The 24684-nt window shown below is 38.9% G+C and overlaps 1 protein-coding gene across 5 annotated transcripts in view; it reads left to right on the forward strand.

Annotated features, from left to right (window-relative positions):
* Positions 1 to 24684, forward strand: part of CUL4B (cullin 4B) — a 105613-nt gene that overhangs the window by 38303 nt on the left and 42626 nt on the right. For all 5 annotated transcript variants that reach the window (XM_033103172.1, XM_033103194.1, XM_033103181.1 and 2 more), the window contains exon 2: positions 19985 to 20062. In XM_033103172.1, the coding sequence (XP_032959063.1) occupies positions 20002 to 20062 (61 nt within the window). In that variant the 5' untranslated portion in view covers positions 19985 to 20001. The remainder of the gene's footprint in view (positions 1 to 19984; positions 20063 to 24684) is intronic.

Raw genomic sequence — 24684 nt, forward strand, 5'->3', positions numbered from 1 at the left:
CAGCAGCTCTTGTCAAAGGTAACCATTCCCTCTTTTTGAAACATTCTCTTCCCTTGAACTACACTCTCCTGGCTGTCCTCAGACTCTCTGGTTACTTCCTACCCTCCTTTATTCAACCATTAAATGTTAACATTTAACTCAGTTGTAGCCCTTCTTCTCACTTTATAGTCTCTCTTTAAATGATCTCATCTGTATCTGAGTTTTCAATTACTATCAGTTTCATATAGCTCACAAATTTATATCTCCAGCTTTTCTAGAGCTCCAGATATTTTTATCCAAATGCCTACTACACATCTCCTCTTGGATGTTTCAAAAGCACCTCAAATTCAACATATTCAAAACCAAATTCTTCTCTTCCTCCTCTCCCTAAAAAATAAAACAGTAACTTCCCTCTCTCAGTGAATGGCACCATCATCCATGCACTTGCAAAAACCGGAAACCGGAAACATTCTTGCTATGTCTTCTTTCCCATCTTCATGTGCAAGTCATCCTGAAGCCCTATCAATTTTTACTATTAGATCTCTCTTAAAGCTTTCTTCTTCTCTCTCAATGTCTACCACTCTCACCTCTGTCTAGTATATCTTCTTTTCTCAGGCATATAGTTACAGCCTTCTAATTGAGCCCCGTGCTTTGACTGTTGCCCCTCATCCAATACCTTTTACAGACAGAATAGTCTTTTTCACTTTTAATCTTTCCAATAATTCTGATTGTGCTTAGGATAATAATATAAATCATTAATATAGCCTCTGAAGCCCTGCATAACCTGGCTGGTATCTACATCAGCTTCATTTTATAAAATTCTCCACTTGCTGACTGAGCTACAGCTGCACCAGCTCTCTTTTCTCCCTCAAATGCACTGGGCTTCCTCCTGCCACAGGGCCTTTGCACATGATTCCCCCCCACTCCCCCTCTGCTTAGAATGCTTTGCCTTTTCTCCCTCTTCACCCAGTTAACTCCAGTGCATCCTTCAGATCTCTGAGGAGGATTTTTTTTTTTTTTGCTAGGGAACTTTCCCTGACCTCTCATACCTCTGTGTAGCTCTCCTACAGAGCACTCATCACAGTTGCAATTTTACATGTATTTGAATGAATATTTGAATGTTTGTCTCCCTGACTAAACTGTAAGCTTCAGGCTATATGCACCAAGGTTCTTTTGCTTGCTATTGTGCTCACAGTACCTAACACAATGATTTGGCACACATTAGGTGCTAAATATACATTTTTGGAAGAAAGTAGGGAAGAAGGCAGGAAAGGGGTAAGGGATAAGTAGAGAAGGGAAGGAGAAAAGGGGAGAGCAGAATCTCCCCCCATGATTGGTTATTTATAAATTTCTATTCTCCTTGAATTTCTAACAAACTTTGCTTTATGTATCTCTAATTCATGGTGTTATATGCATAAAGGTCTGTGATTGTCACACGTTCTTAGTGGAGTGTGCCTTTTATGAATATTAAATATCCCTCTGTCTCTTTTAATATTTTTATCTCTGATTCTATTTTTGTCTGATTCAAATAATGTTTTGTTTTTGTTTGTTTTTTTTGCTACCATTTGGAAAACTCAAAGTTTTACTGTTTCTTTGCTCACCGCTATTTCTTGTACAGTGTTCCATATGTTTCTCTTTTTTGGATTCATTTTTCCTTTTGCTATAATATTACCTGAATAACTCATAGAGGATTTTCTGAATATGTCTGCAATGTTTTCTGAATATGTAGGAAAATTAGAAGCTGAAAATTGGAGTTTTGTCCTGTGTATGATTTCACTCACCCCCTTCCCCACTCAGGGTCAATTGTTCTATTTATTGATTTTGGTTTCTCTTTTATGTTCTAGGTTTTCTCCAAATATTTTTGGTAATCCTTTGTTGCCTATACATATTAGTGAATAAGGGGCAAATACATTAGCAAAGATAGCTTGCCTGAGTTTCCTCTGCCATTATGTGTCCCCAGCTGGCCTGTCTCCTGCACTGGAGGGCTTTGTGTAAATGGGTTGCATGTGTTGACTGTCAGGTTTCACTTTAAAGTGGGTGGGCATGCATAAAACAGAAAGGTTGTTCCCCCAACTCCCTGCAAACTGCAAACTGCCAAAACAATTTTACTCTGACAGTGTAAATTTACTCCAGTGTATTTCTCTCCTGGCCAAAGCTGCTTCTCATCTTTTGTTTTTCCATATATTCTGTGGAAGTCCAAATTACACCAAGGTCTGCGCTGCTTTTTTGTTTGTTTGTTTTTTGGTTTTGGGGTTTTTCTCCTAAGATTCTACACCTACACTAGAAAACACTTGGAAGCAATAGCTCACTTTCCTTACGATGAAATTTTAGTCTTTAACCTTAGGATGGGTTGTGGGAAGGAAGGAGAAGGATAATAAGAGTGGAGCTCAGATGGTTTGTCTTTTCTGAATACAATTTTTAATTGACCAGAGGGTACCCCCTACTCTTTCCATTTATTCATTCTGAGATTTTGTTTTCTCTGCATTACTCCAGTAATTTTCTTTTGCAGGTTTTAGACTTAACAACTCCTCTTCTCTTATCAATATGATCATACTGATTTCTAATCTCAAGGGATTCATCTCACCTTCTGAACTACTGATGGTACATTTTAATTATAACACTCTGGGTCCTTTTGCTATTCTGATGTTTTAAAGGATGTGGGGAGGGAAAAATGGGGACAAAATTACAAGTGCTTATGCTGCCATCTTGATCTAATCTGACAAAAGTCATTTTCTTACGTCGATTTACCTGACACAGAGAAGCCAAGGCTCACTCTGAGAGGCAAGGGAGAACGGCCTCTTCTAGTGCTCGCTTTGGATTACTCAGGACTTCTAAAAGAGGCCCATTAGAATTTGGAAATCTAGTATCTGTATATCAGTGCTTCTGAGAGAGCCAAGGCAGCACTTAGCAGGCACTATCCTTGAGCGGAAAAATTTACAAAAGAAACACTGCCTCCTTGGGATGAATTAACTAGAAAAGAGCACCCTTTGGGTAGGCAAAGTATAAAAATGCTCTCCTTTCTCTACTGACAGTGGTATGCCTGCATTAGGGCACAAGGCTTGTTGAGCAGCAAAGTATAGGATAGATTTCATACCCACCCCCCCCACACACACCCTGTCATTTGCACCCTTGTGCCGGGCATATCTTGCAGAACCATATGTAGTAAAAAAATAGCCTCTGCCAGTGCCAATTACAATGCCCAGAGATAAGGCCTCAACCAACTGAGGGTTCTCCCAATTCCATGCACAGACCTGCGGGGTCAGGTTCAAGTTCAAGTGAGCCTCCTACGACAGCAGCTTTTGCTCCATGCCATTCATTGAAGAGATACGCCTCTGATGTCCCTGAGGCCTTGCACAGCCAACATTACAGAGCAGCTCAGAGTTCTTGCCTACAACAACTGGAGATCTCTGGTCCTCAGCCCTTCTCACTTTTTTTTTTTAATTAGTTTATTAGGCCAAGTACTGTTAGTACAGTTACATAGGTTTCAGGTGTACAATTCTGTATTACATCATCTATAAATCCCGTTGTGTGTTCACCACCCAGAGACAGCTCTCCTTCCATCAACATATATTTGATCCCCCTTACCCTCATCTCCCACCCCCCAACCTCCTTACCCTCTGGTAACCACTAAACTATTGTCTGTGTCTATGAGTTTTTCTTTCTCATTTGTTTGTCTTGTTCTTTTTTTGTTTTTGGTTTATATACCATATATCACTGAAATCATATGGTTCTCTGCTTTTTCTGTCTGACTTATTTCGCTTAGCATCATACTCTCAAGATCCATCCATGTTGTCACAAATGTTCCCATATCATCTTTTCTTACCGCCGAATAATATTCCATTGTGTATATATACCACAACTTCTTTATCCATTCATCTATCGAAGAACATTTTGGTTGTTTCCATGTCTTGGCCACTGTAAACAAAGCTGCAATGAACATTGGAGCACACGTGTCTTTATGTATAAATGTTTTCAGATTTTTTGGGTAGATACCCAGGAGAGGGATTGCTGGGTCATACGGTAATTCTATTCGTAATTTTTTGAGGAACCTCCACACTGCTTTCCATAGCAGCTGCACCAATCTGCATTCCCACCAACAGTGTATGAGAGTTCTTTTTCTCCACCGCCTCTCAAACACTTGTTACTATTTGTCTTGTTCAAGATAGCCATTCTAAGTGGGGTAAGGTGATATCTTACTGTGGTTTTTATTTGCATTTCTCTGATGATTAGTGATGTTGAACATGTTTTCATATGTCTATTCGCCATTTGTGCATCTTCTTTGGAGAAATGTCTATTCAGGTCCTCTGCTCATTTTTTAATTAGATTGTTTGTTCTTTTTGTTGATTTCAAGTTGTATAAACTGCTTATGTAATTTTGATATTAACACCTTATTGGACACACTGCAAAAATCTTCTCCTATTCGGTTGGTTGCCTCCTTATTTTGTCGATGGTTTCTTTTGCTGTGCAGAAGCTTTTTAGTTTGATATAGTCCCATCCATTTATTTTAGCTTTTACTTCCCTTGCCTTTGAAGTCAAATTCATAAAATCCTCTTTGAACCCAAAGTCCATAAGTTTAGTGCCTATTTTTTTTTCTATGCAGTATATTGTTTCAGGTCTTATATTTAGGTCTTTGATCCATGTTGAGTTAATTTTGGTACACGGCAACAAACAGCAGTCTAGTTTCATTCTTCTGCATATGGCTTTCCAATTCTCCCACCACCATTTATTGAAAAGGCCGTCTGTTCTCCACTGTATGTTTTTGGCTTCTTTGTCGAAAATTATCTGTCCATATTTATGGGGTTTTATTTCTGGGTTCTCAATTCTATTCCATTGGTCTGGTGTCTGTTTTTCTGCCAATACCATACTGTTTAGATTATTGTTGTCCTATAGTACAAGCTGAAGTCAGGGAGTGTGATACCTCCAGCATTGTTCTTTTTTCTTAGGATTGCTTTGGCTATTGGGGTTTTTGTGCTTCCATACAAATCTGATGATTTATGGTTTTATTTCTTTAAAAAATGCCATTAGAATTTTGATGGCAACTGCATTAAATCTGTGTATTACTTTGGGTAATATGGCCATTTTCACTATGTTGATTCTTCCAATCCATGAACATGGAATGTCTTTCCATTTCTTTGTGTCTTCTTCAATTTATTTAAAAAATATCTTACAGTTTTCAGTATGTAAGTCTTTCATATCCTTGGTTAAGTTTATTCCTAGGTATTTTATTCTTTTTATTTCGGTTGCAAAAGGAATTTTTTGTTGTTGTTGTTGTTTCTTTTTCTGAGATTTTGTTGTTAGTAGATAGGAATGCAAAGGACGTTTGTACGTTGATTTTGTAGCCGGCAACTTTACTGTAATCGTTTGTTTTAATAGCTTTTTGGTGGAGTTTTTAGGGTTTTCTATATATAGCATCATGTCATCAGCAAAAAGTGACAATTTAACTTCTTCGTTCCCTTATTTGGATTCCTTTTATTTCTCTTGCCTGATTGCTCTGGCTAGGACTTCTAATACTATGTTGTAAAGCAGAGGTGATAGGGGACAGCCCTGTTGTGTTCCTGAACATACAGCAAAGGGTGTCAGATTTTCACCATTACTGATAACATTAGCTGATGGTTTGCAATACATGGCCTTTATTATATTGAGGTTTTTTCCTTCTATACCCATTTTACTAAGTATTTTCATCACAAATAGACGTATCTTGTCAAACGATTTTTCTGCATCTATTGATATAATCATATGATTTTTGTCCTTTCTTTTGTTTATGTGGTGTATCACACTGATTGATTTCCGTATGTTGAAACATCGTTGTGCCGTGGGATGAACCTTACTTGGTCGTGATGTATAATCTTTTTAACACATTGTTGCATTTGATTTGCTAGAATTTTCTTTAGGACTTTTGCATCTGTATTCATCAGAGAAATTGGTTTGTAATTTTCTTTTTTTGTGTTATCCTTACCAGGCTTTGGTATTAGAATAATGTTGGCCTCATAAAATGAGTTAAGGAGTATTGTTTCTTCTTCAATTTTTTGAAAAAGTTTGAGTAGGGCAGGTATTAGACCCTCTTTGAATGTTTGGTAGAATTCACTAGTGAAGCAATCTGCTCTCGGACTTTTGCTTTTGGGAAGGTTTTGGATGAATGATTCAATTTCCTTACTGTTGATCAGTCTATTGAGATTTTCCAGTTCTTCATAATTCAGCCTAGGAAGACTATGTGTTTCTAAGAAGATATCCATTTTTCCTAAGTTATTGAATTTTGTGACATATAGTCCTTCATGATATAAATTGATGATCCTTTGTATTTCTGTGGCATCCATGGTAACTTCCCCCCTTTCGTTTCTGATTTTATTTGTGTCTTTTCTCCTTTTATCTTAGTGAGTCTAGCCAATGGTTTTTCAATTTTATTAATCTTTTCAAAGAACCAGGTCCTTGTTGCATTAATTTTTTCTATCATCTTTTTGTTCTCTATTTCATTTAGCTCTGATCTGATTTTTATTATTTCCTTCCTTCTGTTGACATTGGGTTTCATTTCTCCTTCTTGTTCTAGTTCTTTAAGGTGTCATTACACCTTATTTATCTGGGTTTTTTTCTTCTTTCTTGAGATAAGCCTGTAGTTATATGACTTTCCCTCTTAGAACTGCTTTCACTGCATTCCAATAATTTTCATAGAATGTGTTTTCATTGTCATTTGTTTCTATATATCTTTTGATTTCTCCTGTTATTTCTTCTTTGACCCAGTAGTGCTCTACAAATGCCAGTTATGTCCATTTCATCTAATGTGTCATTTAGGGCTAATATTTCTTTATTTATTTTATGTTTGGATGATCTACCCATAGCTATCAATGATGTATTTAGGTCCCCTACTAATTGTGTTTTGGTCTGTTTCTCCCTTTAGTTCTGTTAGTAGTTGCTGGTATATTTCGGTGCTCCCTGATTGGGGGCATAAATACTGAATACTGTTATGTCTTCTTGTTGTATAGTCCCCTTTATCATTATGAAATGCCCGTCTTTGTCTCTTGTTACCTTTTTATCCTGAAGTCTGTTTCATCGGATATCAGTATGACTACACCTGATTTTCTCTGGATACCATTTGCTTGGAGTGTGAATTGCCACCCTTTCACTTTTGAGTTTATGTTTGTCCTTATAGATGAGATATGTCTCTTGGAGGCAGCACATGATTGGGTTTAGTTTTTTGATCCAATGTGCTACTCTGTGCCTTTTTATTGGTGAGTTCAGATCATTTACATTTAGGGTGATTATTGATCTGTGAGGATTTCCTATCATTCTATCTTTGGTTTTCTGGGAAGACTGTGTCTCCATTGTTCCTTTCCCTTTTTGTTGGTGTGTATTATTTCTGTGCCTTGGTAGTCTATGATTTTTCCTTCTGTTTCTTCTTTCATTACATTATATATTGCAGTTCTAGATTTTTTTTTTTGAGTGGCTACCATTGCTTATGTAAAAGAAATTTTGATATTTAGAGTATTCCATTTTCTTCAGCACACTTACTTTCTCCATTCCCATATTCCAGTTCAGGCCTTTCCTCTCCCCCTTTTATGTTTTGGTTGCCACAAATTATCCCTATTTATGCTGGTCAAGTAGCCTCCTTCAGTATTGCTTGTAGTGCAGGTCATGTGTTAGAAAATTCCCTCAGCATCTGTATGTCTGGAAAGGTCTTTATTCCTCCTTCATATCTAAAGGATATCTTTGCTGGATATATTATTCTTGGCTCATAATTTCTGTCTTTCACTATTTTGAATATTTGATTTCACTCCCTCATGGCTGTAGAGTTTCTGCTGAAAAATCTGATGATAATCTAATGGGTTTCCTTTTTAGGTTACCGTCTTTTTTCCCTGGCAGCCTTGAGGATTCTTTCTTTATCGTTAAGTTTTGACAGCTTCAATACAATGTGCCTTGGAGAAGGCCTGTTGAGGTTGAGGTAATTAGGTGTTCTATTTGCTTCTTGGATTTGAAGATCCAGCTCTTTCCACAAGTTTGGGAAGTTCTCATCGACTATTTATTTGAATACAGTCTCTGTTTCCTTCTCTGTTTCTTCTCCTTCTGGTATGCCCATTATTCTTACATTGCTCTTTCTGATAGAGTCAGAAAGTTCTTGTTGAGTTTTTTGATTTCTTTTAAGTCTCAAGTCTCTTTCTTCTTCCATCTGTGTCATTTCCAGATTTCTATCTTCGATGTCACTGATTCTTTCCTCCATCTGGTCAACTCTACTATGGCTATTTAATTCTTTGTTCCTTTTATTGAGTTCTTAATCTCCAAAATTGTATTTGGTTCTTTTTTAAAATTTCAATCTCTTTGGTAAAATGTTCATTTTGTTCTTTGATTGTGTTTCTGAGTTCATTATACTGCTGTCTGTCTTGCTTGCTTCTCATTGAATTTTTAAAGAACTGCAATCTTGAATCCTCTGTCATTATAGTCACACATTTCTATGTCTTTAAGTTCATTTTCTTTCTAATTTGTCTTGTTACCTTGGTTATTCACGGCAATTAATGAATTATGATTTCTTTTCTTATACATCTACAGGATTGGGTTCTGCAACAGGTTGATAGGAAGAGGACTTTATTTGTTTTCCAGTAGGTGTTGGTAGAATAATTTATTTTCTCTCTGAATGCAGACTTCTATTCTCTCTCATGCTTTAGTGTTATATTTTCTCTACATTGTTTGGGCTTCTCACACAATTGGGGGATTCACTGGAAGGTGGGCTTCTCTTCTGTGAGCGGGTCACTAGGGTCTCAGGGCAGTGCCTCCTTGGGGCATGTGGAGAGCTTCTGAAGTTCCAAAGCTCTCCCCACACTAGTTTCAGAGCCTGTGTGCTTCAGAGGCTCTGTTTGCTCCTGCAGGGATCTGCCCAGATAGGTGGGGACAGGAGCGGAGTGGGCTGTGAGGTTTCCCAGAGCAATGGTGGTGACCACCAACACAGCCAGTCCTACACCCAAGGCTCCCTCCCCTTCGCAGGATCTAGTTGGGCTGGGAGTCCGTGGCTGTAGTCCACATTTCTCAGAACCACAAATATTCTGTTCTTTTCATCTGACACTTCTACCTTTGAGCTTCTAGCACTGGGAGGGTGGGTGTAGGGCGAGCTCTGGGAGGTTGGGGAGGGAGGCAGCTAGGCTCCGAGCCTATGCTTTCCGTCCTCTGCTTGGCAGTGAGGGCTTAAACCATTATTTTCACCTTTCTTCCCTCAGTGTTTGCTCTGAGGTCTGTGCTATGAGCTTTGGGTTCAGCTGTGTTATATGCTGATCTCTCAGACAGAACTGTGGGTCATTAGTGGAGCACTAGCAGTCCAAATTCTTCCCTCTCCTGTGACTGTGGTAGCTTCGGAATGCAAGGAGTTAGAGCTCCATGTTCTGTCTGCGTCCTGTGGCCCATGCAGCATCCCGTGCCTCTGTAATTCCTGCTTCCCTCCTTTCCCGCTCACCCAATTTGCCCACCTTTACATGATTTCAGTTGGGTGCCTCTTAGTCTTGCCTGTCTGCTGTGCAGGGAGTCCTTTCTGGAATCATAGTTATTCAGTTTGTTGTGAATTCCAGGGGAGATCTCAAGAGGCTCACCTCACATTGCCATTTTTATGACATAATCCCCCTCACTTCTAATAGAGACACCATCAGCAATAAGCGAAGAGATCTTTAATGTAAATGTGAACAGTCCTCAGAGACCATTAACTATGACGAGGCCTCTCCAAGAATTGTCCTAAGGAACTAGGGACATACTAGTTCCATACTAAAGTGCCTCCTCCCTCTCCTGCTCCCACAATCTACCCAATTCACCCAACCTGGGTCATCAGTGTATCTACCAGAAGTAATTCTCTTGGCGACCCTGCAGGACATAGATAGATATAGATATATAGATATAGATACAGATATAAAAATATATGTACCCTTCTGCCTTTCTAATACCATCTCCCAGAAATTACCTACATCAAGTTTGCTGCATGGTCTTCTTGACTTGTTACTATGCTACACAAATATATAAGGCAAATATATATGTAGTTATATTTTTAAAGAAAAATGAGACTAGTTAATACAAATTGGGCTACAACTTATTTCATTTCCCACTTAATGCACCATGGACACCTTTCAGATGGTGTCTATATAGTTCCATAACTTACTTTTTAACAGCTGCATAATGTTCTGTTGCACAGATGTACAATGATTTATTTAGCCCTCCCATCCAAGTACTAACTATGTCGGCCCTGCTTAGCTTCCAAGATCAAACAAGAGCCAACATGTTCAGGCTGGTGTGGCTATAGGATATTTATCCCTCTTATATTTTTCCCTATTCTTTCCTCCTCACATTCTCAATAAAGGTATAACAACTTTTCGATAAATTGTTATGTTTACATCGTTATGATTATGTATAAATAATTTACTGATGAGCCAAGTAGTATATTATGATTACATTTCCATTCTTAAACAAATTTTTATTTTCCTGGATTTAATAATTATCTCTTCTTTTCATTTGCTTAGTTTCCTATGGTGCTCCATGGAGATGTGCAGTGCACAGCCTGAGCAGTTATACACGGCAGCACTGTTTGTACCTATGGCTGAGTCTTCCCAAACTATGCAACAAATTTTCAATATATATATTTTTTTACACAGTTAAATTAATAATCTCTGAGTTCCTTTTTTTTTTTTTTGTTTGGAGGCCCCTATCTTCACACTCCAATCTCTTGTGTCAGTTCCCTGTATGCCATGTCTTCTTTTCTGGTTTGCTTTCTAAGTTTAGTGAGCTATATCCTCCAGTCACTTCTTTTATTACAAGTTTTATTTTAAAAATATAGCTAACATACAACATCATATCAGTTTCAGGTGTACACGATAGTTGTCCAACGTTCATATACCTAAAGAAGTGATCACCATAGGTCCAGCAACCAACACCATACTATGCTATCACAATATTATTGACTACATTTTCCATGCTGTACGTTACATCCCCATGACTTATTTGTTTTATACCTGGAAACTTGAACCTCATTCCCTTTCACTCCCCGCCACACCCATAATTTTTCAATTACAGTTCACATTCAGTATTATTTTATATTAATTTCAAGAGTACAGCATAGTGGTTAGACATTTGTATAATTTAAGAAGTGATCGCCCTGAATAGTCTGGTACTCACCTAGCACTATACATAGCTATTACCATATTATTGACTATATTCCCTATGCTTTACTTTACATCCCCATGACTACTTTGTAACAACAATTTGTGCTTCTTAATCCCTTCCCGTTTTTCCCCCACCCTCTCAACCCCCCTACCGCCTGGCAACCATCAAGATGTTCTCTGTATCTATGAGCGTGTTTCTGTTTTGTTTATTTTGTTCTTTTATTCCACATATATGCGAAATCACATTTCATCTGTCTTTCTCTGACACTCCACGCAGCACAGTACCCTCCAGGTCCACCCATACCGCTGCAGATGAAAAGAACTCATTCCCTTCCATGGCCGAGCAATATTCCATTGTATATATGATGACTGACAATTAAGTTCACAAACTTGTTGCAACGATGTTGCTAACCTTTTTTGATATCAGAGGGATTACTCATTATGAATTTGCACCAACTGGACAGTTAACCAAGTTTACTATTTGGAAGTGCTGAAAAGGCTGCATGAAAAAGTTAAGAGGAAAACGACCTGAATTTATAGCCAACAATTCATGGCTCTTGCATCACGACAATGCACCAGCTCACATGGCACTGTCTGTGAGGGACTTTTTAGCCAGTAAACAAATAACTGTATCAGAACACCCTCCCTACTCACCTGATCTGGCCCTCAATGACTGTGTTCTTTACCTGAAGGTAAAGGAAATATTGAAAGAAAGACGTTTTGATGACATTCAGGATATAAAAGCTAATATGACGACAGCTCTGATGGCCATTCCAGAAAGAGCTCCAAAATTGTTTTGAAGGGTGGACTAGGCTCTGGCGTTGGTGCATAGCTTCCCAAAGGGAGTACTTCAAAGGTGACCATAGTGATATTCAGCAATGAAGTATGTAGCACTTTTTCTAGGATGAGTTTGCGAACTTAATTTATCTGACCTTGTATATACCACCTCCTCTTTATCCATTCTTTCATCAGTGGACACCCAGAGTACTTCCATATCTTGGCCATTGTAAATAATGCTGTAATGAACATATGGATGCACAAGTCTCCTCGAAGTACTATTTTGGGTTTCCTCTGATAAATACCCAGAAGTGGGATTACTTGGTCCTTCTTTTTCTCCTTATAGACTTTGTTTTCAAGTCTTTTTTGTTTGGTATAAGTCTTGCTAACACAGCTTTTTTTTTCTTTTTTTTTTCATTTCCATCTTCATGAAATAACTTTTTTCATCCTTTTCCTTTCAGTCTGCATGTGTCTTTCAATCTGAAGTGGGTCTCTTATAGACGGCATGTGTAAGAGTTTTGTTTTCTTATGTATTCAGCCACCCTGTTTTTGCTTGGAACACTTAATCCATCTAGATTGAAAGTAATTGTTGACAGATACATAGTTATTGCCATTTTATAATTCATATTTTTTATCTTTTTTTTTTTCTGTCTTAAAGCAGTACCTCTACATTCCTTGTAATACTTGTTTGGTAGCGAAGAACTCCTTTAGCTTTTTCTTGTCTGGCAAGCTCTTTATCTCTCCTTGGATTTTAAATGATAGTCTTGCTGGATAGAGTATTCTTGACTGCAGATCCTTGGTTTTCATCACTTTGAGTATTTCCTGCCAATCCCTTTTGTCCTGCAAGATCTCTGTTGAGAAATCAGCTGACAATGTTATGAGAGCTCCCTTATAAGTTTTTAGTTGCCTTTCTCTTGCTGCTTTGAAAATTCTGTCTTTGTCTTTAACCTTTGCCATTTTAATTATAATGTGTCTCGATGTGGGCTGTTTGGGTTCACCTTGTTTGAGGCTCTCTGTGTGCTTTCTGGGCTTATATATTTCCTTCACCAGTTTAGGAAAATTTTGCATCATTATTTCTTTAAACAGGTTCTCAATCTCTTGCTTCCTCTCTTCTCCTTCTGGTACACCTATAATGCAAATGTTGTTATGCTTGATGTTGTCCCAGAGGTCTCTTAATCTATCATTACTTTTGTATTATTTTTTTCCTTTTGCTGTTCCGATTGGGTGTTTTCTGCTGCCTTGTCTTCCAAATTGCTGATTCGATCCTATGCTTCATCTAGTCTGGTGGTGTTTCCTTCTAGTACATTTTTCATTTCAGTTATTTTATTCTTCACTTCTGACTAGTTCTTTTTATTATTTCTATGTCTTTTTTCATGCTTCCTATCTCTTTGTTGAAGTTCTCACTTAAGTTTCTTGAGCATTCTTATAACCAGTGGTTTGAACTGTGTCTTTGGTAGGTTGCTTGTCCCCATTTCGTTTAATTCTGTTTCTGGAGTTTTCTCCTCTTCTTTCATTCCAGACATTTTTTTTTTTTTTCATTTTGGCTGCTTCTTTGTGTTTGTTCCTATGTGTTAGGTAGATCTGCTAGGTTTCCCAGTCTTGCCGGGAGGCCTTATGTTGTAGGTGCCCTATGGGGCCCAGTGACACAGTCTTCTTGGTCAGCTGCACTTGGTGCTTCAGAAGTCAACTTTGTGTCCGTTGTGTGTGCCCTCCTGCTATAGTTGAGCCTTGATTGCTATTGGCATGTCAGTAGTTAGGATTGACCCTCAGCCTGACTGGCTGTGGGGTTTGGCCACGTCCATAGTTTACAGGCTATGGGGGGGGCTTATTAAATGGAGTGGGATTCCCCCCAGTGGGCTTTGGTGCATGTTAAGATTGCTGTGATCTGAAGCCAACCTCCAGGTATGTTGGTTCTGGGGTCCCTGGGTAGGGGCTCCAGTGCAGGCCCATGTCAGCAACTGCCTGTGACTGGACGAGGACTACCTGGTAGGAGCTATAAAGTGATCCACAGTTGGTTTGTGGGAGAGGCCATGCTGTGAACTGAGGATGGCTGTGACCATTATCAAGCCTGGGCAAAAAAAAAGCCAGGGTACACCAAGGCCTGCTGAAGTTTGCTGGCTCTGGTAAGGTTCAGCTACCAATAAAGCATTGTGCAGTATGGAGTTGGGTGTGGCAGGGTCTCAGTGAGTCACCAGGGTGAAGCAAATGGATCTCACCAGACCAATTCAGATCCAGATTTGGCCATGGGCGTTGGGGATGGCTCAGCACAGGAAAGATGGTGCATGCCTGCCAGCTGCACAGAAGATCCCACACAGGAAAATGGTGACCATCTTCCAGCCCTCACCCTGCAGCCACACACTTCAGTCTGCCCCCCCAGTAGGTCTCTGACACCCCGATTCACTGTCCTCTGCCAGAGCCCAGGGTGAGTGCCTGCAAGTGAGTCTGTGTGGTCTTTTAAGAGTATGTCTGGGTATCCTGCAGCCTTCCATCCCAACCGGATGGTTGGAATCCCCACTGTTTTTCAGATCCGGATATTGTGGGGGACTCCTCCTCTGGGACCAGTATTCCAGCCTGGGGAGCCTGGTGTGGGTCTGGGGTTCCTTGATCCTCTGTGGGGAATCTCTGTGGCTGAGATATCCCTCCACATGGAGGTTTGGGGCCTGCGCGTTTCGCATCTCTACCCCTCCTACCAGTCTTGACATGGCTTCTTTTGTGTATCCTTAGTTATAAAACTTCTGTTCAGCTAGACTTCAGGTGGTTCTGCAGGTTGCTTGTTTTATAATTTAGTTGTAATTTTGATGTGTTCACGGGATGAGGCAAGCACAGCATTTATCTACTCTGCTATCTCAGATTTCTCCCCAGCCACTTCTTTTTTCCTCCCCTTATTCCACCTCCCCCCCACACTCCGGTTCAAGCTGTTGTTTCTCAGTCTAGTTGTGTAGGACACAGCTCCCTGGCCCATGCTGGTATTATGAGCCTTGCGTTCCTCCCGGCTGAGGCAGTCAGTTGCCGGTCGTCAGTTGGCCGCTCACAGCAGCTCTCGCCAGCTGCTGGCCACTCACGATGGCTGCCGGCCACTCACGCTGGCCACTGGCCGCTCCTGGCAGCACACAGCAGCCCACAGCAGCACATAGCATCCCACGCTAACCTATGGCTGCTCAAGGCAGCCCAGCTCCAGGGAGAGCTGTTGTTCACAATCATAGCTGTAGAGGGTGCAGCTTCCTGGCCCATGTGGGAATCGAACCAGTGACATCACTGTTAGGAGCATGGCGCTCCAACCCCCTCAGCCACCAGGCTGGCCCCCCAGTCACTTCTTTTTTTTTCATTAGTTTCAGGTGCACAAGACAAAGTAATACTTAGACGTTTATCATTTATATCCCTCACACTGTGGACACCCCTCCCCCCATCGACTATCTCTCTGACATCGCACCAAGCCATCCTATTTCCACTGTCTCCACTCCCAGTGCTGTACTCCGCCTCTTGTAAATGTATACAGACATAGAGGAAAAACTGAGCGTTGCTAGATGGGCGTTGGGGTGGGGGTAAGGGGGAAGGTGAGGGGATTAGAAAACAGTCAGTAACCACAAGATGGCCATGGGGTTTTGAAAATTAATCTGGGGAACGTAATCAATAATGTTGTAAAGATTTTGTAGGGTATCCGATGGACACGTGTCCCATCTGGGAGACCACCTCAGGGAATATGTAGATGCCTGATCACTGCACTGTACACCTGAAGCTGAACAATAATGAACCCCCAGTCACTTCTTGATACAGGGTGCATGGGACAAAAATTTTTGAGCACTATCTGTCTGAAAATGTATGTATTTTATTCTAATAATTTGTAGTTTGGCTTAATATAGAATTATATGTTGGAAATGATATTCATTAAGAATATTCACTAAGAATCTGTTGCCTTTCAGCGTTACCTATTTCTGTTGAGAAGCCCAATGCCATTCTTATACCAAATACTCTGTATAGGACCTTCTACTTCCAGAAGCTGTTAAGAACTGCTCTTTAATTCTGAGATTCTGAAATTTCACAATAGTGTGACTTTATGTGGCCTTCTTTTTCACTCACTACTGTTTCATGTTTTATGAGTATAACACTGTCTCTCATTTATCTGAATATACTAATTGGAGTAAAAGCATAGCAGTTGACTTTATGTTTTCATCTGCTCCCTGCATTGTCCTGGTTTTATCCAAGTGCCCTCCACCCCCGTTTTTTGTTTGTTTGTTTTTTCGTTTGGCCTCTGGCTTTCATGTTGGAACTTTCCCTGAACTGTCTGAAATCCTTGATCATTTGTTCATATAGAATAGTGAGGCACTAAAAAGCTGATTAGAAGTTCAGTGTGGCTGGTGTGGGGTGGACTTTGTTGTATGGTGATTGGATGGCAGCATGGATTTTGATTAGGATATCAGTATTTTTTCTCTGGGGTAGGGTGTTTCAGTTCTCCAGAGAAAAATAGTTTAAATTTCCTACTTGGGATGTAAGCCTGGTTGCCTATATTCTGGGAACTCGATGTGGGAAGTGAATCCCTGACTTTCCTCTCTTTTCAATCTAGCACACTTTACTACCCCTATTTGTCTCCAAGTCTATAATCTATCTGGTTCATTTTCATTTACTTGTTTTTTAATCTATTTTTAAGACCTCTTACTGATGAATACAGAAGTGTACAAATGATAAGTATATAGTTCAATGAATTTTCACAAGCAGAACCAGCTGTATCATGAGCATCCTGATCTCTCTGGTTCAGTTTCCACAAATAACAAACCTCTTTGCTGGGGTAACATACATGAAGCACTTAAAACAGTCCCTGACACATTGTAAGTGCTTCTACTAGTGCTAGATATCATCATTCAGGCACTTGATGACCTTATTTCCATCTTCATAAGTTGCGCTCTCATGTAACATTTATCTCCTAGTTTCATGGAAGGTGGAATCTACATTCCAGTTTTTCTTTCTCCTTATGGTTTTCAGGTGGTTTCTGTACTTCACTTCTGTACTCCTTACAAAATTTTTAATTTTTATGTAGTCTTATCTGTCAATGGGTGGACAAAAGGCACTGGATAAAAATCAGCAGCTATGAAATAAGTAAGATGGAAAAGGGCAAAAAACATATAATTTCACTCATATGTGGAATATAAAACAAAAAAAGTAACAAATGGGCAAATGTAACAAAACAAAAACAAACTCATAGGTACAAACAGAATGGTGGTTACCAGAGAGGAAGGAGGATGGGAGAGAGTGAAATGGGTAAAGGAGGTCAACCACAATATATGCTAACAGATGGAAACTAGACTTTTGGTGGTGACCATGCAATAGACTATACAGATATTAAATTATAATGTGGTATACCTCAAATTTATATACTATTAATCTATGTTACCTCAATAAAATAAATTAATAAAACCCAGCAGCTATTCTTTATAAAAACTCTAAGTACAATGGAATAAAAGAGAACTTTCCAAAGAGTTTCAAAAAGCTATGAGCAATCATCATAATCAAGTCATTTCCCATGAAATATAGTGTTTTGAAGGTTCTGAAATGTGATAAACCGAGAAAACGAAATAAGCTACATAAATCTAAAAGGAAGAAAGAGAAAAAAGTATAGTTTTTTGCAGATATGATGATATGCATTGAGAATCCAAGAAGTACAATTTAAAAACTATTAAAACTTAGAAGTCTATATAGTGGACACATGCTGTTTTGGTTTGCCCAGCATTCCTTTCTCCCTGCTTCTGGTAATAGCATTCTTCTTCTTTTGGGTATCTATTCCTCCTTCACTGTCCTTTCAATATAGTCCTGGTAGGATGGGCAATGATATTATCCTGCTTCATTCCCCGTACACACACACACACACACACACACACACACACACACACGTGGGCACCTAACCCAGGATGGACTAATCATAATATCAAACCCTGCGGGACACAGTGGCAGCTCTAAGGGGGAAGCATGTGACCCACACCAGAGATATAAGACCTTCCTTGGGATATTCCAAATCAGAGGTAAAGAAGTAGCTTTCTCTTTTCTTTGGATCTTAAACTGTAAGATTGTGACCCCAGAGCAGTTCATACTCCTGTCTCTACCACGTGGAAGAGTCTTAGAGAATGAGGCAATGCAGAAAAGAGAGAAGCTGAGAAGAGAAATGAAGAGATGAGTGAGAGCCTAATACTATTTGAGTCTCTGAATCCTGGCATGTCTGAGATCTGCCCTGTCCTTCCCAGTTATATAAACCAATAAACTCCATTTTCCTCTTAAGTTTATTCAAGTTAAGTTTCTGTCATTTGCAAACAAGACCCCTGATACAAGCTGGATGTAAGAAAAATATACCTAATCCCATAGCTTTCTCGTAAAAAAAAAAAAAAGTATTATGAAGTAGCTCCTTTCTGTTTTATTTTCCAATATTGATTATAAAAATTTTCAAACATACAGAAAAATTTAACTAATTTTATAGTGAACACCAATGTACCCACTACCTAGATTTTACAATTAACATTCTATTATATTCCAGTAGCTTTCTTTTATTCTAGCAATAACAGAAATAGAAGCAGGAGAAAAACATATCTCACTCACAATAATGGAAAAAGATATGTGTGAAACACTAGTCAGCACAAATAAAGCTCCCACAAAATTCCGCTCTCGCTAGACAAAGGATCAGGAAAGGAACAACCTTGCAAGACATAAAATTTTAGATAACTGATTTATTCTAGTCACTCATCACGGAATAAAATGTGGCCCCACCATCACCCATGCCAGGAATAGCCAAGTGGGAAGCCTAGACTTTCACCCTTGGTAGGCTCCCATCTCCACCCCCATTCCCTACTCCCACGTCACTCCCCTATCAATGGTGACCACTTGGGGAGCCTGAAGCCTCGCCACCTCCCCACTGGGGTGGTGTCAGAGGAGCAGCAGGGGAGTCCCCAGTGGTGTCGAAGTATAAACTGTGCCAGTCGTGGTTCAGAACAACCTTGTCTGGCCTGCCGATGACCCATAGGTGGTCTTATCAAAGTTAGAATAATGCAGTCTTTGGGAAATGTATCAATTTCAGACCGTTTTAGTTTTCTGTTTGTTTTTTGCTTTGGGTACCAATAAGGCCCCTGTTAAATGATTGGGGTTTCCTCTGAAGGGATTGGTCATATCTGCTGTCAATCATCCTTGAAACCATTAGCTACACAAGAAATCCATGGGTAGAACTTTGTGTGAAGAAAGGGCGTGAGCGTTGCTATAGTGTTTACTGTTTACGAAAGCTCTTCTGAACCCTCGGGTTTTCAATCGGACTAGATATAGAACAACAGGAACAACAAGTCGTGTTGCTCCTCCTGGGAGGGTGAGTTAGCTGCCTGTTGGAGATGGTGAAATACAGGGAGGGTACCCTTTAGGAACTTACTGACCATTGGCCTGCTTTTGGGCCAAGACTACAAAGAGATGCCACATCTTTAGGCAATTTTAAGTTATTCTCTATGTTGTGCTTTCTTTCATTATTCCCAAAACTTTAGAAAAGGAATGTTAGAAGTTACAGCTTTTACTCACCATCAATATGCAGAGTTCAGGTAAAAACATGTTAGAGCTGTAGTTATCTGTCGAGAAAACCCTCCCTAGCAAAGTGGTGACTACAGGAGCACCCTCAACAACCATAGCTCTGTAGCCTGATGAAAAGACCAAAATAGAAGATAATTAGAGATCTGATAATTAGATAATTTCAGATCACAAGTGAGAATGTACTTTGGAGAACCCTCCAAAATAGCTGCAGTACACTTTGAAGGGAGACTATTTCTTGGCATTCAAGCCAGCAGGGGCTTGAATTGTAATTGTAATTTTTAAAAGGGCATGTCAGACTTCTAGTTTAAGATGTTAGTCTGAACAAATAAGTTTTTATCCCCAAATTAGCTTTAAATGAAAGAAGAAAATAAATATAAGAATAGAGCCATAACCACAAGGGATAACAGGGAAGGGTGCGATGAGCAGGCCAAGATTGTGAGGATTTTCTTGAAGATACCAAACAAATAGGATAAAATTGGTTGAGAAACCAGAGTCAATGAATCCATAGCACCATCAGATATGGGAGAGGACTGCTGTAAAAGTGAATTCTCTGTTTTCTAACATAGCCTCCCAAAGATAGACGATGTCACAGTCATCTGGATCAGGGGATGGGAGTGATGATGAGGCCATCTCAGAAGACAATGGTAAGTCAATGAACTAATAAAACTTAGAGTTAAGTCCAAATAATTGCTAAGAATATGTTTAGGAAGCTTGAGTAAATTAAGAAATTATTCCTAAGAAGATAAAGCATAATGAAACCATTAATAGAAAATTAATAGAAAGGTGGAAATAAATTTCCCAAGAGACAATCAGGTGATGATGGTCAAGAGGGCACTTGCTTTTTTGTGGTTGTTTTATAGTGAGAATGGATTTGTATAATGTTTTGCAAAAACTTTAAAGTTTGATAATATTTAGTGTTGCTAATGGTGTGGGCAATCAACAGTCACTCTGAAAGTGGGAGTTTATGCACAACATTTCTGAACAGTAATATGGCCAATCTAGCGATATTGTAAATATACCTTCCCCTTAACCCAATTCTACTTCTTCAAGTACATCCTCAGAAATATTTTTACACATGCACGAAGATCTATATTACTAGATGTTCATTGCTACATATTTGTAGTAGCAAAAAATTGGAAATAACCAAATACCCAAAAATAAGGGAATGGTTAAATAAAATATAGTATGTTTTTACTATGAAACAGTATACAAGCCTTAAAAAGAATGAGATAGATATCTATGTACTGTCATAGAAAGATCTCCAAATTACATTAAGTTTAAAAAGCAAATTGTGGAGCTACATGTACAGTAATGATACCATTAAAAAATACCAAAGCTTCCTATTAGTATATATACACAAATATATATGTACATAAATGCTGAGGAAAGCTATGTACCAAACTTAACAACGAAGGGGGACATTTCACATTTTATCCTCTATTTTTCTATATTGTTTTTTTTTTACAAGAAGAATGTGTATGTGCGTCATTTGTGTAAGTAAACAAAACTGAAAGATAACCAGCAATAGAATGTAAATAGTTGAAAAACAGGGAAAAAAGGAAATTCAGTCAGCAAAAGTAAGGAAAGGGGAAAATGGAATAACAATCAAGTGTGATAATTAGAATTTTCTAAAAAGTGACTGGTGTATGTACATCTATGTACAGTATACTATGCTGCTCTTAAAAATGGTGAGGTAGATCTATGTATACTGGCAAGAAAAGACGACCACGACGTACTATTAAGCAAAATAAATAAAGTCAAAGAACAATTCATATAGTATGATCCATTTTTTTAAAAGCCAAAATTCTGCATGTTGCTTAATGTACAGAAAAATACATATTTAATTAGCAAACTGTTAACTGAAGTTACCTTTGGGGAGTGGATTTTGTTGGAGGACAGGGAGTGAGGGGAGATGTCACCTTATTTTGTAGTCAAAGGTTGTTGAGACCTGCACATCTCTAAACATACAGCTGATTATATTACTCCCTTCCCTGCTTGAAGCCCTTAATACTGGATTGAATCCAAACTGGAGCATGGCATACAATGTTCACCATGATCTGAATCCTGACAGCCTCTCTGTCTTATCTCCCGCCATACCTCCTACAGGTCTACTGCAAGTCAGCCACACAGCATGATAATATTTGCATTTACTTAAATGGGTCACGATTTTTCTCATACCTCCATGTCTTTGTACATGCTGTACCCTTTTTCAAGTAACCCATAAGTGTCCAGATCTCACATCCTGATACTATAAACTAAGTTTCGGTTCGTATAATTAATGTATAAATTACAACAACTCTAAGCCCCCATCTTGTGGACAATGGAAAGTCTATTTTTCCACCAGGCTGGAGGGTGCTTCCATCAGGCTCCCCGCCCCAGGAATTTCAGGGAACCCACAAGAAATGCTTAAAAGTTCCAAAAATCAGCCCTAGTTGTCATTTGCCATCTCTGCCACCTATTATTTCTCCAAACTGCTGTGCTCCAGAGTTCAACAGGTTGCCACTTGCTGTCTTTGACTTTTTAAAACTTTTTATTATATAATTTTAATACATATAAAAGAATACTTGTGACATGTAATTTATGGAGCATAATAATAAACATCCATGAACCCATCATCAGCTTAAGAAATAGAACATTACCAATGCTTTTAAATCTACCTAGATTCTTCCCCCTTGCCTCCCCCAGAGCAATACCCTATCCTGGATTTTGTGTTTATTATTTCCCTTCTATACTTTAATAGTTTTACCACATATATCCATAAGTTTTCCTTATTTTTGAGCTTTACAAAAAAGTCATCAAATCATATGTATTCTTCTGTGATTTTCTTTTTCCATATAACAGTATTTCTCTGATTTATACATGTAGCTGGAATTTTCAATGCTGTGTAGTATTTTGTTGTGTGAATATACCACAATTTATTTAGCCATTCTATCAAACAATATTCTCCTGCTATTCTTTGAAATCTGTATCAAAGGTGATGCAGACTAGAAATAGAAAAAGCCTTAGTGTGTTTTGAATTACTTCCTCCTTTGTGCCACCAATAAACATTCTCCATATCTCTATTTTTAGCCCTTAATATGTTCAAGGGCAAAGGTCAGCAATTTTTTTTTTCTGTGAAGGACTAAAGGAAATATTTTCAGCTCTGTGGGCCATAAGGTCTATTGAAACTACTGAACTCTGTTGTTTTAACACAAAAGCAGCCACAAAAAATATGTAGATGAATGAGGGTGGCAGTGTCCCAATAAAACATTGTTTTTAGAAACAGGCAGTCGGCTGGGTTTGATCCACTGGCTATCATTTCCCAAACCCTGCTCTCATTTTCATCTGAATTCCTGTAACATTGTCGTCTTATAGTCATATGTGCATTTGTATTATCTCATTTCTTTTTCATTATCTTATTTCCTATGCCTCATCACTCCCCACACAACTTTGTGATTCTGAACTCCTATACCTAAGTATGAGCCCAACTTGTAAGTCCAATTCCTGAACAAGTGTGGCTTAAAGCAAGAATTATTACCAGTAGCCACATGTCCAACAGCAAGTAGGCTATAGAAGGAAGGCCTGGTGCTAAGAGACCTAGGAATTGTACAGGATTTGAGACTGGGATGCTGCCTTGATTTCCCTCCTTAGCACAAAAGGGTTTCTTTTTAAGAATGAAACTATTCCCTGAGAACTAGTTCCCTTGCAATTTTCTGAATATGTCTTATTCTCTGTTACGTTCAGGATTTAAACTTGCTCCCCATTTTCCTTCTTTGTGCTCCTCGCTCCCTCCTACTCCCCTTCCCTAGCTAATTCCCACTTATCATCAGGGATTTAATTTGAATTACTCTTTCTGGAAGCTTTTCTTAACTCCCCACCCCCACCCTTTTCCCACCACACACAGCACCTTACTAGGCTTCTGACTTCTGTGTCACCTCTGTGTTCCCCTAGCAGCCTTTGTGGCATGGTCCTGTGATTGTCTGCCTCAACCACTAGGCCAATTGAGAACTGTTTGAGGGGAAGAGTGGTCTTTGTATACTCAGTGACTGGATCATAACGGGTCCTCAAGCACGTTTATTCAGTGTGTGCCTGGATTTGGCAGAAGGAGCTGCTTTTTACTTCTGGTGAAGGTCAGCCATTTGGCTGAGTGTCCACCAGAGAAAGGACTGACACTCTAGAACCAAATTGCCACTGTCTTCTTGAATGTACACTGCTTGCTGCTGTGTCCTGCTTGCTTGATGATGGCCTGAACTGAATCCAAGCTTGGCCTCCTTTTGGGTACTATGATTTGGCTTATCTCAATAACAGAGTTATTTTATTATTCCTAATTTCTTCCTCCTGGTGAGCAGGGCTCTGAACATCTTTTCATAATTTGTCTATTACTTGAGATGATTTTATGGCATATCTCCTTACTAAATTATAAACTACCGTGTTTCCCTGAAAATAAGACCTAGCCGGACAATCAGCTCTAATACGTCTTTTGGAAAATAAGACCTAGCCGGACAATCAGCTCTAATACGTCTTTTGGAGCAAAAATTAATATAAGACCTGGTATTATATATTATATTATATTATATTATTATATTATAGATCCGGTCTTATATTATAGTAAAATAAGACCGGGTCTTATATTAATTTTTGCTCCAAAAGACGCATTAGAGCTGATTGTCCAGCTAGGTCTTATTTTCGGGGAAACCCGGTATGAGAAGTACCGTATTTGGAATTAGAAAAAAACTAGGTTTGGATTAAGTCAGTGTGCTTTGTAACTTTGTCAAGTCATTTTAACCTTCCCTGAGCCTATTTCTCATGTGAAATGGGGATGGCACCTGAAACCTGTATCACTGTGTGGTTATGAGGACAAAATAAGATTTGTGTTGAAATGCTTTGAAAACCTGTAAAATCAACTGCAAATGGAATTTTATATTAGTTCTGTATTCCCTTATGCCATCTAGCACCATGCCTTGCTCAGAGTAGTTAGTTGCTCAATACATTTTTGTTGAATGACCAAATGAATTGGCAAGAGAAATAATGTTATTGGTGGGAATAAAGAACATTTAGTATAATTTAAAAAACAACAACAGATCCCTTGACAATAGGAACATCCATATGGTGAGTGATAATTCAAAAGTTGGGCATTTATGGATAGCTCCAAACCTACATTCCTAATGTCTGCTCTCTGTTTTGCTTAAATTTTCTTAACATTACTTTGGCAGATAAAGTAAGTTGTCAAACTTGACTAGATCTTAAATATGTAGTCCACAAAGCTAGATTGGCCCCAGGCAATATT

The sequence above is a fragment of the Rhinolophus ferrumequinum genome, chromosome X (assembly GCF_004115265.2).
Source record: "Rhinolophus ferrumequinum isolate MPI-CBG mRhiFer1 chromosome X, mRhiFer1_v1.p, whole genome shotgun sequence".
Lineage (NCBI taxonomy): Eukaryota > Metazoa > Chordata > Mammalia > Chiroptera > Rhinolophidae > Rhinolophus > Rhinolophus ferrumequinum.